The sequence below is a fragment of the Pleurodeles waltl genome, chromosome 7, assembly GCF_031143425.1.
Source record: "Pleurodeles waltl isolate 20211129_DDA chromosome 7, aPleWal1.hap1.20221129, whole genome shotgun sequence".
Taxonomy (NCBI): Eukaryota; Metazoa; Chordata; class Amphibia; order Caudata; family Salamandridae; genus Pleurodeles; species Pleurodeles waltl.
The window spans coordinates 497,396,311-497,414,168 of NC_090446.1; the positions used below are offsets into that span (position 1 = coordinate 497,396,311).

Consider the following 17,858-nt stretch of genomic DNA (forward strand, 5'->3'; position numbering starts at 1 on the left):
TTACTGCATCGGTGAGGCCAGGGTCTCGGTGCGAAGCAGGTCTCCGTGTGGCATCTGCAGGTCACGGTGCAGGCCAGCGGCATCATTAGCGGCGCAGCAGTGGTTTCTTCTCTTGAACAGCACAAAACACACAGTTCCCAGTGCTGCACGTCGAGGAAACTGAAGTCCTTGGTGTCTGTGAGACTTCCAACAGGAGGCAAGCTCTACTCCAAGCCCTTGGAGAACTTTCTCAAGCAGGACACACAGCAAAGTTCACCCTTTGCACTCTTTTTATTCAGAAGCAGCAACTGCAGGCCAGTCCTGCAAAGTAACACAGCAAAGGGACAGTACTACTCCTTCAGCTCTTCTCCTGGGCAGAGGTTAATCTTGATTCCTGAAAGATTCTAAAAGTCTGGGGGTTTGGGTCTTCTTCTTATACCCTGTTCTGCCTTTGAAGTTGCCAAACTTCAGAGTCTCAAGTGTATGCAAGATCATTCCTTGCCCAGACACACACCAGGGGGTTGGAGACTGCATTGTGTGAGGGCAGGCACTGCCCTTTCAGGTGTAAGTGACCACACCTCCCTCCACTCTAGCTCAAATGGCTCATCAAGATATGCAGGCTACATACCATCTCCCTTTATGTCACGTCTAGAAGAGAGGTGTGAACAGCCCAACTGTCAAACTGACCCAAACGGGGAATCCACAAACAGGCAGAGTCACAGAATGGATTGAGGAAGAAAATGCCTACTTTCTAAAAGTGAACATACTTAGGAGCAACCCAGTATTCCCCTAGGAACTAGGTACAGACAATGTCTCACTTAAAAATGCTCCTAGAGGAATTATTTAGATATAGTATGCATACATGTTGTCCAGTCTTTAATTAATTAAATCCAATATAATACTCAATAGGATTCAGGAAGTTTAAAAAAAAAAAAAGTACAACAATTCCAACGAATGTCCATTTCATAAACAACAACACTGTATAGAACACTTCTAGATCATAAGATTGAATCCCAACTGCAGATCCAGGAACGGGTTATAACCCTCCTCATGACACATTTCTGCACAATAATTGCCTGGTTTTCAGTCCTAGTTCAAGCAATATCATGGACTTTAAATTCAGCATGTCAAATGAGCAGATAGTGTTGACGTTTCGGCCTGTAGTGGCAGTCAGAGGTCCGTCAGGACTCAGTGTTGTTAAATAATACCTACACATAAGAAAAATTAATTAAAAAACAGTACGTGCAATCTATTAAATCACACCATGTGTACCGCCTGTTGAACCCCCCAAAAATACCAAAACACAGCTGTGGATACTAGTATAAACCACCACCTATGTGACAAGGAAAGTTCAAAAAATACTTTAAAAACATACCTTTTAAACTGGGAAGGACAGCAACGTTTGATTCTGACTCGCATGTGTTGAGCGGATGTGGTTGGAAACATACACTAGCGATCCCATATTTAAAAGGTATGAGTACACTGCAATGGAGGCAGAGTTTTTCTAGAGTTTGTTGTATGACTGTGAAGCAGTTCTAATATTTTAATCTTTGTAGATTTGTTTACTTGGGTTTGAAGTCCCCTAGTGTGTTGCTACAGAGCCTATTTTTGCAACCTGTTGTAAGTAGCAGAATATAGCTATTCTAACTTGGGAGCCTGACTGTAGTTTATGGTGCACGTTTGCTATGTTTTTAAAGTATTTTGTTTACTTTCCTTGTCATAGAGGAGCATTTGCAAGTGAGACATACTTTCTAAAAGTGGCATTTTCAAACTCTCCGTCTAAAAACCGACTTCATTAAAAGATGTATTTTTAAATTGTGAGTTCAGAGGCCCTAAACTCCATATTTCTATCTTCCCTCAAAGGGAATTTAAGCTTTAAAGTTATTTAAAGGCAGCCTAATGTTAACCTATGAGAGAGATGGGCTGTGCAACAGTGCAACCTGAATTTGGCAGTATTTCACTGTTAGGAGATGTAAAACACTCCAGTACATGTCCTACCTTTTAAATACACTGCACCATGCCCGTGGGGCTACCTAGGGGGACTACCTTAGGGGTCCCTTACGTGTACCAAAAGGGAAGGCTTCGGCCAGGCAAGTGGGTACTCTTACCAGGTCGAATTGGCAGTTTAAAACGGCACGCACAGACAATGCAGTGACAGGTCTGAGCCATATTTACACGGCTACTTATGTGGGTGGCACAATCAGTGTTGCAGGCCCACTAGTAGCATTTGATTTACAGGTCCTTGGCACCTCTGGTGCACTTTACTAGGGACTTACCAGTAAATCAAATATGCCAATTATGCATAAACCAATCAACAGTATAATTTACCTAGAGAGCACTTGCACTTTAGCACTGATCAGCAGTGGTAAAGTGTGCAGAGACAATAAACCAGCAAAAACAGAGTCCAGTAACCCATAAAAACAGGAGGTCAGCAAGCAAAAAGACAGGGAAGACACGCTAAAAAGCTGCCAGGTCTAACATGCCCCTTTTGTTGAAGATTTCCCTCTCCCGGACATTGATATTGCTACAGTTCACAATTTGCTCCACTCTGCTCTCTTAGCATCCAATTCATTGCAAGATGCTGTGGTAAATAAGAAGGGTTCCCCTTTTGGTTCCCCACCTAGGTTGCAGCTGTTCAGTAGTACACCCAGTAGAAGTTATTCAGCAAATTTGTGGATGTCACATACGCTGGAACTTTGTCTCTTCCCCAAATACCTTCCACAATTCCTTGGAAGAAAAAGGTGGTTTGTCTGACATTTTTAAGTGCTTAGAGATAATTTTATCTCGATTTTGGCTCAGATGGAGAAATCTGTAAATAATTCTGATCAAATCTTGGACGCAGCCCTGGCCTACTAAATATCTTGTTTTGGATAAACAGACTTTTGTGGTTAGAGTATATGAAGGTTTGATTGAGTGTTCCCTTTCTAATTGTGCTCCTAATAAGGTTAATAGTGGAGTGGAGGTTTTCCAGTCTTCTTGTAAGGATGCCAGTTCTCAAGCAGGCCCACCTTTATGTGGGCCACAGGAGAGTGAGAGTCAGGATGCTTCTGTGCTTGATCTGTCTTATTCCTTGTATTTGTTTTTTCTGATCTGAGAGAAAATGTTTCAGCCCCCAATTAGGTCCCTGGCAAATATAGTAGAGGAGGAAACGTTTTTTCAAATTTTTCGAAGTAAGGAGGCCTCAGACAATCGAGAAAAGATAGACAAAGTATTAAAGATTAGGTGTGCGAAAGGGCAAGATTCTTCAAAGAGGAAGAAATTGTTGAATTTATAAAAGAAAGTCAAGAAAGCTCTGTTTTGAAGTAAATTCTTTTGCAATTTCTCCCCTCAATGCTGGACTGACTCAAAATATCAAAGCCGCAGATGGGGTCTTGGCAATAGGAAGGTTAAGTCCTCCTCCATCTGTATTGCCTCCTGGGGCTTCACCAATGTTATTGCCAAATGTGAAAGGGGAAAATTGCCATTCTGCAGTAGTTAATGGTCAAACAGCTGTGACCTCCTTGTACTCTTCGAATCCCCAAGCTGACATGTTTGTTTATAAAGTGGGAGAAAGTACAATTTATGGTATAAACAAGAAGGGGCATGTAAGGAATACCTCCCTTTAGATCAGGCTTCAGTTACAGGTCTTTAGAATGTTTAAATATTTTTGATCAAGAAACCGTGAATAGGTCCTTCTTATTGGGTTGCTTTGCTGAAATCCCTGACATCACAATGATACAAAGCAGTGACCTTTCTTTGTAACAGATTATCAGCCATGGGCGGTATGGAGGGGCCATGGTTATTTTTAATTCAAAAGTAATATCTAATCTTGTGCTTTTGAATGGTGCCAAGTCGCCTTGCCGTGGTATTGATGTCTTCCTGAACCTCGAGGGAAAGGCATTTGAAACGTATTCATACATCTCTGCTATACATGTCGCTAATCCGGTTATCTTTCACCTTCCAATTAGTTCCCCAGTTACTTTGCCTCCTGAAAGGGAAAAGCAAATTGCTGGTCTCCTTAGGGAAAGAAGGTAGAAGGGCTTCCTTGCTCCCTCCAGACAGGTGGAGGTAAATTGACTCTTGTCCAGAGAGGAAGAAGTTGAGAGTTGAAGATGGGTGGCAGATGTGCTTAATTTGAGGCATCCAACAGGGTTAAGGGCTAACAATCGTTCCTAGTGATGGCCCTAAACTAATCTCTTAGAACGCAGCTGGTTTATTGTCTTGACAATAACCAACTGCCATTTCTGAAAGGCTTAGAGGCTGATACACCATTTATACAAGAAGCCGTGTCTGTATCCTTTTTTTAGTTTTTCGATTGCCGTGTCCACCACCTCCGGCCTAAACAATTGTTCTTGGTTAAACGGCATATTGAGCACAGCTTGCTGGATTTCCAGTTTAAAACCTGAGCTCCGTAACCATGCATGCCTGCGAATGGTTACCGCAGTGTTCACTGTCCGTGCTGCTGTGTCTGCCGAGTCCAGTGCAGACCTTATCTGGTTGTTGGAAATCGCTTGTCCTTCCTCAACAACCTGTTGGGCACGTTTTTGATGTTCCTTGGGCAAGTGTTGTATTATATGGTTCGATGGCATCTGTCGCTGTAGATACACATGTTGTGCATAGCCCGCCATCTGGTGTTGCGTCGATGTTTTTCAGCAGCACTTTCTCGGTCCCGAGAAGGCTGCGTGCCGGTGTCTCGACCGGAGTCGGACGATCTCGGCACCATTTCGGCCTTTTTCGGTGCCGATGGTCGGTCACCGAATTTATGGGTCGAGCCATGGCCTGGTGGCAGTCTTACTCACAGTTTTTTGGTCGTCGAATTCCTCGGAGTCCGATTCATGGATCGAGAAGGTTTCTTCTTACTCTTGTTCCTCGAACTCTCGGTGAGCTGTCAGCGTGGACGCCATCTGCAGTCTTCTGGCTCGACGGTCACGGAGTGTTTTTCGGGGCCGGAACGCACGACAAGCCTCGCAAGTCTCTTCACTGTGCTCAGGCGACAGGCACAGGTTACAGACAAAATGTTGGTCTGTATACGGGTATTTGTTGTGGCATTTAGGACAGAAACGGAACGGGGTCCGTTCCATCAGCGTTGTTTTACACGCGGTCGGGCCGACCAGGCCCCGACGGGGGATCGAAAACTACCCCGAAGGGTACCGGAGCTCTTCACTCTTCGATTCGGTGTCGATTCTAACTAAGCCGATCCCGAACGCAACAATACCGACGTAATTTTTCCGATATTTAGCTAACTTTCCGTTCCGAAACCCGGAGCGAAAGGAACACGTCCGAACCCGATGGCGGAAAGAAAACAATCGAAGATGGAGTCGACGCTCATGCGCAATGGAGACAAAGAGGAGGAGTCCCTCGGTCCCGTGACTCGAAAGACTTCTTCGAAGAAAAACAACTTGTAACACTCCGACCCAATACCAGATGGCGGGCTATGCACAACATGTGAATCTTCAGCGACTGATGCCACGAACAGATGTACACTGGGTAAGTGACATTTTCATTGCATCTCGTCCCAGTGTGCCCTGTCGTAGCGAGCCAGTAGAGCCTGTGAATTGGCAATCCTCCATTGATTGGCTGCCTGTGCTGCCACCCGTTTGCATCGAACTTCCGACTTTCCTTGTCAGGTGGTGGTGCGTCTCCTGATGATTGTGAGTTCGCCCTTTTTCTGGCCGCTCCCACGACTACCGAATCTGGTGTCAGTTGCTGTGTTATAAACACAGGGTCCGTTGGGGGAGGTTTATATTTCTTCTCCACCATAGCCGTGATAGCTCTGCCTTTCACTGGGTCCTGAAACACCTGTTTGGCGTGTTTTAGCATGCCTGGGAGCATTGGCAAACTTTGAAAAGAGCTGTGAGTGGATGCCAAGGTGTTAAAGAAGAAGTCATCTTCTATTGGCTCCGCATGCATTGCCACATTGTGGAAAGTAGCTGCCCTTGATAACACCTGCATATATGCAGTGGTGTCCTCTGGTTGTGACGGCCTTGTTGGGTAACAATCAGGACTGTTGTCGTAGACCTGTGCATCATATAAGTCCCATGCATCCGAGTCATCCTGTGTCATCCCTGTGTGTGTTGGTGACTGCACTGGGGGTGTTGCTACCGGGGACAGCTGTGGTGAGTGCAGTGGAAAAGGCTGTGGCGAAAACCTTGCTGGTGGTGTTGTGTCTCTTGCCACCTTTGCTTTTGGCTTCATTTCCGACTCCTGAAATGTTAGCTTTCTTTTTATCTTTATTGGAGGAAGAGTTTGAATCTTACCAGTCTCTTTCTGGATGTGTAGCCTCCTTTGAGTATGGTCTGGCTCTCCCATACTTAATTCCTGCTCAAATCTGTGCTCTTGCATTTGAGTGGAAAGTCCGTGCTCCTCTGTGTAGGAGCCTATTTTTGGCTCCGAAGCTGCCTTTTTCAACACCGAAGGTTTCGGAAAAGTCTTTTTCGGCTCTGAGGAAACCTTTTTTACTTTGGGTGTATCGAACTCTCAGTGCCGAGATGGTTCGGAGCCGGTATCTCGACCGGAGTCGGATGTCTTCGGCTGCTGGGAGGCCTTTTTCAGTGCCGATGGTTGGTCACCGTGTTTTCAGGTTAAGCCATGGCCTGTTGGCGGTGGCATCCCCTTGGCCTTTATGAATTTGGAGTGAGTCTTGGCCGGGGCAGTTGTACTCGCAGTTTTTTGCTGCGCACTTTCGGAGTCGTCCGATTCTTGTATGGCGATTCTCTCTCGACGCCGATCTGTTCGGCCGGTGTCGATGCCATCTGAAGTCTTCTAGCTCTTCGATCGCGTAGGGTCTTTTTCGATCAAAATGCATGGCAGGCCTCGCAGGTATCCTCCCTGTGTTCCGGTGATAGACACAGGTTACAGACCAAGTGTTGGTCTGTATAAGGATACTTGGCATGTCAATTCAGGCAGAAGCGGAAGGGGATCCGGTCCATGAGTTTCGACAATGGATGCTGTCGGGCCGACCAGGCCCCGCTGAAGAGTGAAAGCCCCGAAGGGCCGCCAGAGCGCTTCTTCTATCGGTGTCGATGTCCTAACACTAAACCGGTACCGAGCGCGAACAATACCGTCGATATTTCCATGATTATCTAACTTGCCCGATTCGAAATACGGAGCGAAAAGGAACACGTCCGAACCCGATGGCGGAAAGAAAACAATCTAAGATGGAGTCGACGCCCATGCGCAATGGAGCCGAAAGGGAGGAGTCCCTCGGTCTCGTGACTTGAAAAGACTTCTTCGAAGAAAAACAACTTGTAACACTCCAAGCCCAACACTAGATAGCAGGATAATGCACAGCATGTGAATCTGCAGCGTCTCATAGGTATGGAGGGTATACCTTGTATCTGCTAACATTGGTTCCAACTGGTTGTCACCACTTTTCTAACTAGTGGTTTTGCACTCTCTACAAGTGAGATTATAGGGTTCATTAAGAGATTGAGATCATCAGGGGCCATGGGCCCAGATAAAATCCCAATTAAAAGGAGCCTGTGTTATGGCCCATCTTGTACCCTCTCTTTTCCTATTAGTATCAATATTGGGTTACTCCCGCTTCTTTGTCTGGTACTATATTAATCCTGCTTTATAAAAAAAGGTCAGCGACATCGTCCTGGTAACTACAGACATATTGTGCTATTAGAGGCAATTGGGAAAGTCTGCTCTCAGTGTTTAGTGGAGCATCTTACAGATTGGGTGGCGGAAGGAAGTATTCTCCCTTTGGAGCAGACCGGTTTTAGAAAAAAACATTGGTCGTTGGATAATATCTGTATGCTGAAACTTAATGGTGAAAAATATACAGTGATTAGGGGTTTAATGTCTTTGTGGCATTCATTGATTTTTCTCCTGTCTTCGATAGGGGTGGATCGCCCATTGCTCTGGAAAACAAACTGCAGAAATAAGGCATTCCAGACACCCTTCTTTCATTAATAATTGCTCTGTATTATGCTACATGGTGCATGTGCTGTTAGGATTTGACTGTGGTCTATCTGAGACGGTTCCAACACAAAACTGGCTGACACAAGGGTGCCTATTAGCCCGTTACTTTTTTCTCCGTGTGTTTCTGATCTCTCCTGCAGCTTGGCAGCCAGCAGTGGAGATGCTCCAAAGATAGGAGGTCTCCTTTTGCCTTTTTAGGGTCGAGCCTGCGTTGCATGCGCTCGCGCATGCGTTTCGCAGCGAGACTCTTTTGTATTTAGAAAAGGGCTCGGAGCCCTGTCAACTTCACGTCAGTGTTTTTTATTGGTTGGTGGGCTTCCCTAATAAAATCTGCTTGCTTTCATTAGTCCAAGGCACGCATATGTCATGCCTTTTCCGGTGGCTAGCCCTCCTCCAGCGCAGCGACCAAGTACAGAAAACATGCGAGGCTCGCTGTTTTCCATCGGGCTTGTGGACTTCTTTTTCTCTAATTTACGAGTGTGATCTCGCTTGGCAGAAGTCGAGCGCTTTACATAGTTAATTTCACTTTTTCGGGTTATGTACATAAATGCACTTTGGCTCGATAGGTGAAAAGTCGGGTTAGGAGTTTACATCGCGATCAGCTCTAACATGAGCAAACGCGAGACCCGATGCATTGTAAATGCTTGTTGATGTATGCTGATGATGTTGTACTTATGGATTTAACACCTTTTAGTTGAAAAAAAAGGTTGTTGTCCCTCCAACAGTATACATCTTCGCATTTTTTGAAAATTAATGTTTTGAAGAGTTAGATTTTAATATTGAAAAATAGAAAGTTTAGGAAGCGCTACAGTTTTGCTTGGGGCTTAGGTGCGGAAAGAGTAAAATCATATCCTTATCTAGGGAAAGTGGTTTCAGGTAGCATACTGTTATAAGGCCCATATTGACAATTGCTCACTCAAGGCTTCGTCACATGCTAATGGTCTAGGTGCCTTTTATAAAGCAATGGGGCAAAGGCATTTTTTGCATTTGCTCTGTTTTTAATGTGAAAGTCCCACCAACCTTATTGTACGCCATAGAATCGGTTAATCGGGATAGATTGGGCTTTCTAGAGCAAATGGAGGGTCAAGTACTACGTAAGATATGCAGTTTTAATTCATTTGTTCCGACACCAGCAATCAGGCTTGAATTCGGACTGACTAGATCCTATGTAAAAGGACTGCCCAAGGTTATTCGGTGGGGGCTACCAGTTGAAGTATAGCAAGAAGGAATCTATGCGAAGCCTCATGAACTGAGAGACCTTACTGTTTGAGGTTGGAAAATATTTACTCTTGAGATTTTGCCCTGGCCTTGAGATACGTACACCTGCAGGGAAAGATTATGGCCTCCCTTTCCCATTTAGAAATGACATTTTTCTTTAAAAGTATTACTAGTTCTTTCAGTCAGCAGAGAGATTTCGCGCACTGTAAGAGACAACAAAGGTTACAGGTGATGAACGGGCAGGGTGCTCCAAAGGTAGCTCAGAAGTATTTGATTTGGACCATAGCCGCCACAGTTCTATGGTTTTATTCCAAATGTATTTGCTTCCACTGAATGATTTAGTTGCGAATTGGTCCTCGAATGGAGAAATGGTGTAATTTCTGTGACTTTGAATGTCAAGATCTTAATCATGTACTCTGCCTGTCCTGCTCTTCTGCCTCATCGACGCCTTTATTTACGCCCAATGCTTTTACAGAATAGGGTAACATCTGTTTAGATGGCACTGGAGTTTCTCCTTTTTCCCAAGATTTCTGTAATTTTCCCAAAAACGTTTACATTTTTTGAGGGATTTATGAATTTATATCAATGGTCTCTTGATTGCTGCTGGGGAGTCGGGGAATTTTTGTTTACATTTATGGTGTGTTATTTTTTTTAGGGGGTGTTTATTATGGGAAGATTATGGCAGAGTGTATAATATACTATCTTTTATGTTGTATTTTAATTGTTTTAAGCCCCTTGTATCCATTTTATTTAGGACTAGGACCGTTCCAATGTTTAGTTAGGAGTTTAATAGGGGATATTTATGGGCTATTGGATAATTGATGGATGGTTGATTTTATGTATTATTTATTTATGACGTTTTATAGTGGGTGTTGGTGAATTTGATGATTTTTTCAAGTATGTTTATGATATTAAGAATTATATTGGTTGGATTATGTGGACCTCATCAAGTTCCAAATCTTGATAAATACTTTTATTATTACTTTATTTTTCCGCTTTCACCAGCGGGGCGATGCTCCTCTGCTATAGCAGAGAGACTGCCACTGAGGTGGAGGCAATTTTATGGTCATGGGCTGTCATGTACCTGTTCTCTTTGCGAAGGCGAGTTTCCGTTGCTTTTCTCTAACGATTGAGTGCAGTTTTTGTATTGTTTCTTATGCTTGCTCTAAGAAGCTTGATTTGAAGTCTTAGTACTACCACACAAGGATTCACATTTGAAGAATACAAATAACCATTGAACAATTATTCTTTACAGCATTCACCTTCTACCAGTTAATGTTTTTAAATGTGATTTCTGTTAATTTCTCTCCAGTTCCGTAAGAAGAAGCTACGATTTGGTCGCAGTCGTATCCATGAGTGGGGTCTCTTTGCCATGGAGCCCATTGCAGCTGATGAGATGGTGATCGAGTATGTGGGACAAAATATCCGACAGGTACAACTCTTTCGGCCTAGAAAATTATAGAGTAAATATAGCTTATCAGACCTGCAGTTGTCTCAGAAGACTTAACTTTCTTTCAAACAGCATATCTGTAAGTAGTTCACCTAGGCCTCACGCTAGCCCTTAATGTTGGTGTCCTACGTTCTCAGGCACACAAAGCCCAGCATTTTCCATTTTGTCACATATCCGTAAGATAACTCTGCATGAACATGTATGAATTATTGCCAGTGTCATTCAAATTCTTGTAGACAGTATTTTGTTTGCGCCATTCTGTCTCTTGCCTCCTGCCTCACCATTTCTTGCCAAATGAACTGCACCATTAGTTGATCAAGCAAGAGCAGACTGATCACGTCACTTTGAGAAGCGTATTGGCCAAATTAACTTGTTTTCCATTTGTCCGCTATTATCATGAGTTAGAGAATTATACATGAATTGTAACTCCATCTGGTCTGCATCTCCTTCAGGCCTCAGACCGGATGCAGAAACTTTGAAACCGCTGTCCTGTGGTGATTGGCTCCAACTTGACTCCAGGGCCCCCCCCTGAATATGACATCATGAAATACATATAGACACCGTCCTGATGTCATTTTCCTTTTTTTCTATATCTATCAATGTAGATCTAGAGTACATCATAATGGAGAGAAAAAATCCCAAAAATTCTTATTTATTGCAGTATGCATGGACAATTTCACCGTAAAAAAAAAAAAGTCCATTTTCAAATCTTGTAGCTCATTTCATGTGCAAATGTTCTTTTTGGGCCCCCACAAAGGATGCCTGTGGTATTTGGGGACAAAGCACAACTTGAAGTCATGCAACAAGTGCTGCCTTGTACACTGCAAATCCATTAAGGAGCAGAAGGATAAAGGTGCAGGTGAGCAACCACCATTGGCTCTTTGCCAGTCTTAGTCCAGGTCCACACCCTTAACAAGGAAGTCATAAAAAGCATGCATGATTGAGGGATAAGACAAAAAACATGCAAAGCGCTATAAGAGGGATTCTTCAGCATACATGCATTGATTATGCTTTGGGAGTAGGTCTCCAAATGTACAGCATTGTTTCCCCGAGTCAAGCTTTGCCAGCACCAGATCTGGTGCCACTTCCAGCCAGAACACATGGCCTGGAATTGCTTTTAGTATACCAGGAGTTCCGGTTCCGGGCACCGACCAAGTGAAAGTTAGGTCCTTTACTTAAGCCTTGTTGGTAGTGTTCTGCCCTCTTTGGTTTCTCTTGGCATGCCTTTTTCCGTCACAGAATCATCAAAGCCTCCAGGCAGGACTTTTTCTGGCAGATGTTTTATTTGTTCCATTTGATCCCTGACGTCATACCTCGGACATAATTCTGGCTGTTGCCACCTTACTGCCGACGGCTTCCCCCGTGGTACCTCTACCGCTGTCCATGCTGGTATTATCTGATGTCATTACCAGCTTTGGGTCCCCTTCTGAAGATTAAGCCCATCCTCATGCACACTGTGGGGCACGTACAGAGGATGGTAGAGGATTCCCAGCACAGGGAGGGATCTCAGTTACAGGCCTTTGCCTTGGAGAGTCTTTCAACAGGAGCAGTGATATTTTTGGTTCAGCCTTAGACCATATACAAATGCCACATATTGTTGATTGTGACAATAATGAAAGTAGTGAGGCTGCTAATTTGATCCCTCCTACTCTGGCAGAAGCTGAGAACTATCTTGCCCTTCAAAATGGTAGTGAATTTGATACACCAGATGTGGAGCTTGAGTGCTGTTCAGAGCCTTCGGTGGGGAAGATGGCCTCCTCTTTCACAGCAGTCCTAAAAAAAAAAAAGGCACCAAAAGCTCTTAAAATTCAGTGTTTTCAAGAAAGGAAATAAGGCTAATCTCCTTATGGAGATTCTCCATCCAGCCTTTTAAGGTTCAAAGCTATTGCATTCTTTTAATGATAGTCTAATGGAGAACAAACCATCTTACTCCCCTGCGATGAACTATCAGGTTGCCTGTCACCATCGTCTAGCACCAGGAAGCTTATCCTCCCCTGATGGCTACATAGTGCAGGCTTTGTCCTACTCCTTATCTACCCCTCCTCTTGACCAGGGTGGAAGCAAACTAGTGTGTGTAATAATGTTGTTTTAATTAAACATAAAAGTTGACTTGAACTTGTCAAGGTAATAAAGTAGTGTCCTAAAGGTTTACCTGCTGCAGTTCTTAACATGCTGTGATAAGTGTTGTTTTTCTATTATTTTTGCTCTTTTTTTTTTTTTAGTGTAAAGGTAAGTGTATTCCTGGGTCACACCCACCCACTCAACTGTGCTGCTCCTTTTAGATCCACTCCCCCACCCCCAAAAAAACTCTGATTTATATGGTTATATTTTATTCTATTTTTCACAAAACTACTTTTCTGGATATGACTTCTTAAACCCAGACTATTTACTGCAAACCAAGCAGAGAGAGGCCATGTGGAAAAATAAGTTTGTAGCATGTGTGACTGTAGATACAGGTGCTCTGCACACTTTCCATCCACTGCTGGGCTCGGGCTGTTGCAGCACGTCTTTCCTTGAAGAAGTCTTTAAAGTTTTGACGTCTCGGTGACTCCTCTGGTTGTGGGCTCTCATGATCACCAACAGAATTGCTAGATTATTTTTCTCAGCCATCGGCTGTATCAGCATTGCTCCCACTCTCCACCTTGACCACACAGTCCCAGAGCGAGGAAGTAAGAGTTCTTTGTCAAAGGATTAGAGAGAAAAAGGTTAAAGACCTACAGTGGGAAAGATCCTATCATCAACACCAAGTAGGTGGATTTTCCTTCTATATATGAAAGGACAGAGAAAGCTCAGACAGGGGGCTCCCTGTTTGACTGGAGATGGAGAACACACTTTTCTGTTTCTGCCCACCGTGCCACAACAGGTTTTCATGGAGAGAAAGCCACAAGGTGTGCAACCTTCGTCTGCCTATGGACCAAAATTTGCATTCCTGTGAGGCCTGAGCTGATTTCAAGGCAAAGACGCTGAAGACTCGAGACAAGCAGAGGAGTGCACACTACGCTATGCAGGGCCAGAAGGATACTACTTGACTCTGAGAATTGGGGCTGTCAAGTGAGGAAGAAGATAACTCTGTCAAGGAAGCGGAACGTGACGAATTTGACTTTGAAAAAGACATAATGGATGTGGAAAAATGAAAGACCGAAGGAGAAAGCATAACACTAGCAGGTGGCACCAATAAAAGATGCTGGTGGTCATTTTGAAAACAGGCTCTCCAAAGACAAAGTCAGCCTCGACGTCAAAGATCTTGTCACCGAAGGCAAGACAAAGCACACAGAACCCCTTGAGTCCCTTTCGAAGGATACCATGGGTGGTAGAAGTGCCGAAAAAACTTTGACTTTGAAGGAAGAACAAAGTCGAGACAAAGAAAATAAGATGGCAGCTATAACAGCAGCCAAAGCCTTGACGTTGAAAAATAGAACTCTAGTAACTTTTGACATCGAAGAACATGCACTCGAAGTGGAGCGCAAGAAAAAGCTCAAAGCTGAAATGTCGGCCAGTCTACCCAAAAAAGGAGTTCGACGCCGCAATGCAGGCTTTTAGGATTCTGTCAAAGCCTTTGATGGAAGAGTAAAGAGAGAGGACAAATAAAGGGGAACTCATACGACCCCTTACACCTGAGCCTCATGAGGGGTAAGAACAAGAGATCCTCTATGAGGAAGAGGAGACAGAGGTGCAGAGTACATATCAAGAGGTCAAAGATTATGAAGGAGTTAAAGATCAATTGTAAAACCTTGAGACAGATTTTCCTGAAGAAGCCATTGACACATACCTGTCGAGACCATCACCTCCTGATGATCTACAAGTGTATAATCAATGGGTGAAGAAAGCAGCTGATAGGTATGGGGCCTGATAGAAGAGTAAAAAGCGAAAGTGTATTTTTTATTTTTTTTTGCTTCAAACCCTGGTACCATCATAGAACAAAGTACATTACCTTCCTATGCTATCAAGCAATATGGACTGGGGAGAAAGACGTTTAAGGAGCTAGCGACCAGTAACTCCAAGAGTGGAGAAACAATATAAACACACCTCCAGGGACCCAGCATACATGCAAGGAAACATAGTGACTGAATTCAGTAATGGTGTCCACTGCCTACAAGAGGGCCAATATCCCTACCACCTCTGCCCCTACCCACATTTCCCCCTCCCCCGCTCCCCGCCCCCTGCAGACAGAGAGAGTTAAAGAATTGACATGGTAGGGAGAACATTTGAAAGAGGAGGTGCTACTCAGTGCAGGGTAGCAAAATCAAATGCATTACTCAACAGTTATGCCCATCAGACGTGGGAAGAGATGGCCGATCATATGAAGCACCTAACTGAACAGTACCAAAAAATGGCAAAGACATTAGTGACAGAAGGGAGAGGCGTTGCCAACAATTGCCTAAAGTTGGAGATAGATACAGCAAACACGCCAGCAAGACAATGTGGTGATGGGAACAACCTTAAGATGTCCTGCATGGCTACGGATATCAGGCTGCACAGTGAAATACAGGACAATATTTTCAACAGCCCCTTTGATGGGAAGCATTTGTTTGGCAAGGCTGCAGACACACTGCAAGAAATTAAAAAGGATAAAGGCATATCAAGATCTATGGGGGCACTACAATTCAGAGGTCAGCCAAGAAGGGGAAAGACCATCAATTAGGAGACCTACTGGGCGAGGAGTTTTCTAAGGTGGGAAACCACAACAAGGCTTCTAGAGCACAAGTTAAACACAGGCAGTTGCAATTTCAGAGACCACTAACAGTCCTTTCAGAGGCTAGCTTGAGAAAGACGTCTCCCATTAAGAGGGGCAGCAACACCATCAAAGTGACTGTTTAAATTGGAACACTCGCCCGCATACAACATTAATGGGGGGAGGGAGGGATTGGAAACATCTTCCAGGATTGGAGGGAGATAACATCAGACAAGTGGGTACTCAGTGTAATAAACCATTACAAAAAGAAGTGAAGGAGCTGTTGGAAAAATAAGAAGCAGAAGAAATAATTAGGGAGTCTGCTCAGCAAACATGCTGGTTCTAAAACCAGACACAACAGTGCGACCTATTCTAGATTAATGTTTTCAAAACAAATTCATAAAGATTCAAAAATTCAAAATGACAGCTTTACAAGAGGCTATCCCTCAAATCCAACAGGGGGATTTCATAACAACCATAGATCTACAGGATACATATTTTCACATTCCAATGAACCGAAAGCACAAGAAATTCCTGCGCTTCATTATAAGCAAAAAACATTACCAGTTCAAAGTACTACCCTTTGGCATAAAATCAGATAAACAGTAGTCAAAGTGCCTAGCAGTAGTTGTGGCGCATTTGAGAAGGAAAGTAATACATGTCTACCCATACTTAGACTAATGGATGGTAAGAACGAAAACAAAACAGAAGTGCCAGGAGTACATAAAGACAGTAATGACAAAATTGCACAGATTGGAATTCACAATAAACATGGAAAATTCATTGCAAAACCCGAACAGAAACTTTTCTCAAGAGCAAAAATGGACACAAATCAGGAGAAAGTCTTTCCCTGTGACAGGATGGTGATTTACTACTATTCAAAACAGAAGAAACTACAGTGATTAGATATCTAATACGTTTGATGGAAGAGGGACTAACTTATGCTTCAGTGAAAGTACACCTTGCAGCAGTAGTAGATACAGGCTACATATGAAGAAGCCTATTCACAACCCCAGTGATCAAAATATTTCTGGAGGGGGGCAAAAGAATACTACCCCCCAGGAGTGCAGCAACACCTATATGGAATCTCAATGATGTACTCACACAACTAATGAAGGAACCATTCGAGCCAATATTTAAGGAAAGTTTAAAATTCATAACAATAAAACAACCTTCCTAATTGCAATAGCATTGTTATACCCAGTAAGTGACCTGCAGGGTATGAAAGAGCCATATATTCAGATACAAAAGGATAAAGTAGTCCTGAGACCTAATTCACAATTCCTGCTTAAGGTCAGCCCACATTTTCACTTAAATCAGTCTATCTGGATACCAAAAACCCAAAAACTCAAGCAGAGAAAGCTCTGCATACTCTGGATGCACGCATAGCAATAATGTACTACATGGAAACAACCAAGGAACATCAGAAAAGGGAAACCATTTTTTGTCTCCTTTGCCAACAACCGTACCGGAGACCCTGTTATGCAGGGTATCCTTGTAAGATGGATAACACAGGCTATTGAGATACGTCACAAGAATTCTGGCATCCAACTAGAAGGAAAGCCAAGAGCACACTCCACATGGAAAAAGGATGTAACAATCACCTTTTTAGCAAACGCATCGTTGAGTGATATTTGTATGGCGGCCATATGGTTCAGTGCACATGTTCCCAATATGATATTGCATTGATGTAAAAATTAATAGACCAGTACATGCTCGTACAAAGAGTATTAAAACATCTGTTTACAAGTTCTACCTCTTTTTTAACCCACCCACCACAATGAAGAAAACTGTTATGAAATCAATACAGAGCATGTGGATTCAGAAAAGATTCATGCTGCAAAACGACTTTCCGGGAGGAGTCGTTTAACAGCTGGAAGATTTTTCTGGATTCACAGGCGACCATCTGCCTCTCCAGAAGATGAGGCAATGCAGGTAAAAGGGATGGAAGTCGTCAGCGACAACAAAGGACAACTACTACTAAATACAAGAAATTCCGGACCCAGCCACTAGATGGCCGGATAATGCACAACATGTGAATCCAGAAACTTCTTCAAGCTACAAAATGACTCCTACCAGTAAGTAATCATTTTGTTTTTATAATACAAGCACTGTTAATGTCGCGCTTTGTCAGAGTTGTGGGGCCAATGTAATATGGCTGCAAGGAAGGAGCTGTCTCTAAGGGGAATTACAATACTTGGGCCTTGTATTCTGTATGTCTAGCCATGGATGCAGTGTACAGACTAGAAGGCAGAAGTGCTTACAAGAAACAAGCTGCATGTACAGTGAATTCCCAGTACATTATTGCATGAGTGAAAAGTCACGTAAGAGGTCACCATCAGGAAAGAAATGCCAAGTTAAAATGTGCCTTATAAAATAGAGGTACTAAGCGGGCAGTATAGTGCTTCGCCACACAGGTTCCTTTATTCATCCAACTTTCTTCATCCATTGTAGGCTGGGTTCTGTCCAAGCCACTGTACAGAAGCAGTGTAGCTTTCTGCCCTCAGTGATCTCTCGTATGATGGGCAGTTCTCAAATTAGAGGCATTTTTATGGAGAAGTTCTGCCATTGAAGTCCTTGGGTAAGCCTAGGAAGAAACCTAAGAATTCCTAGAGGGGCGCGACCCCTTTCCGC

The 17,858-nt window shown here is 43.6% G+C and overlaps 1 protein-coding gene across 10 annotated transcripts in view; it reads left to right on the forward strand.

Annotated features, from left to right (window-relative positions):
* SETD1A (SET domain containing 1A, histone lysine methyltransferase) overlaps positions 1-17,858 on the forward strand; it is a 905,198-nt gene that overhangs the window by 818,469 nt on the left and 68,871 nt on the right. For all 10 annotated transcript variants that reach the window (XM_069244167.1, XM_069244168.1, XM_069244163.1 and 7 more), the window contains one exon: positions 10,415-10,534. In XM_069244167.1, coding sequence (XP_069100268.1) covers positions 10,415-10,534 — 120 coding nt within the window. The remainder of the gene's footprint in view (positions 1-10,414; positions 10,535-17,858) is intronic.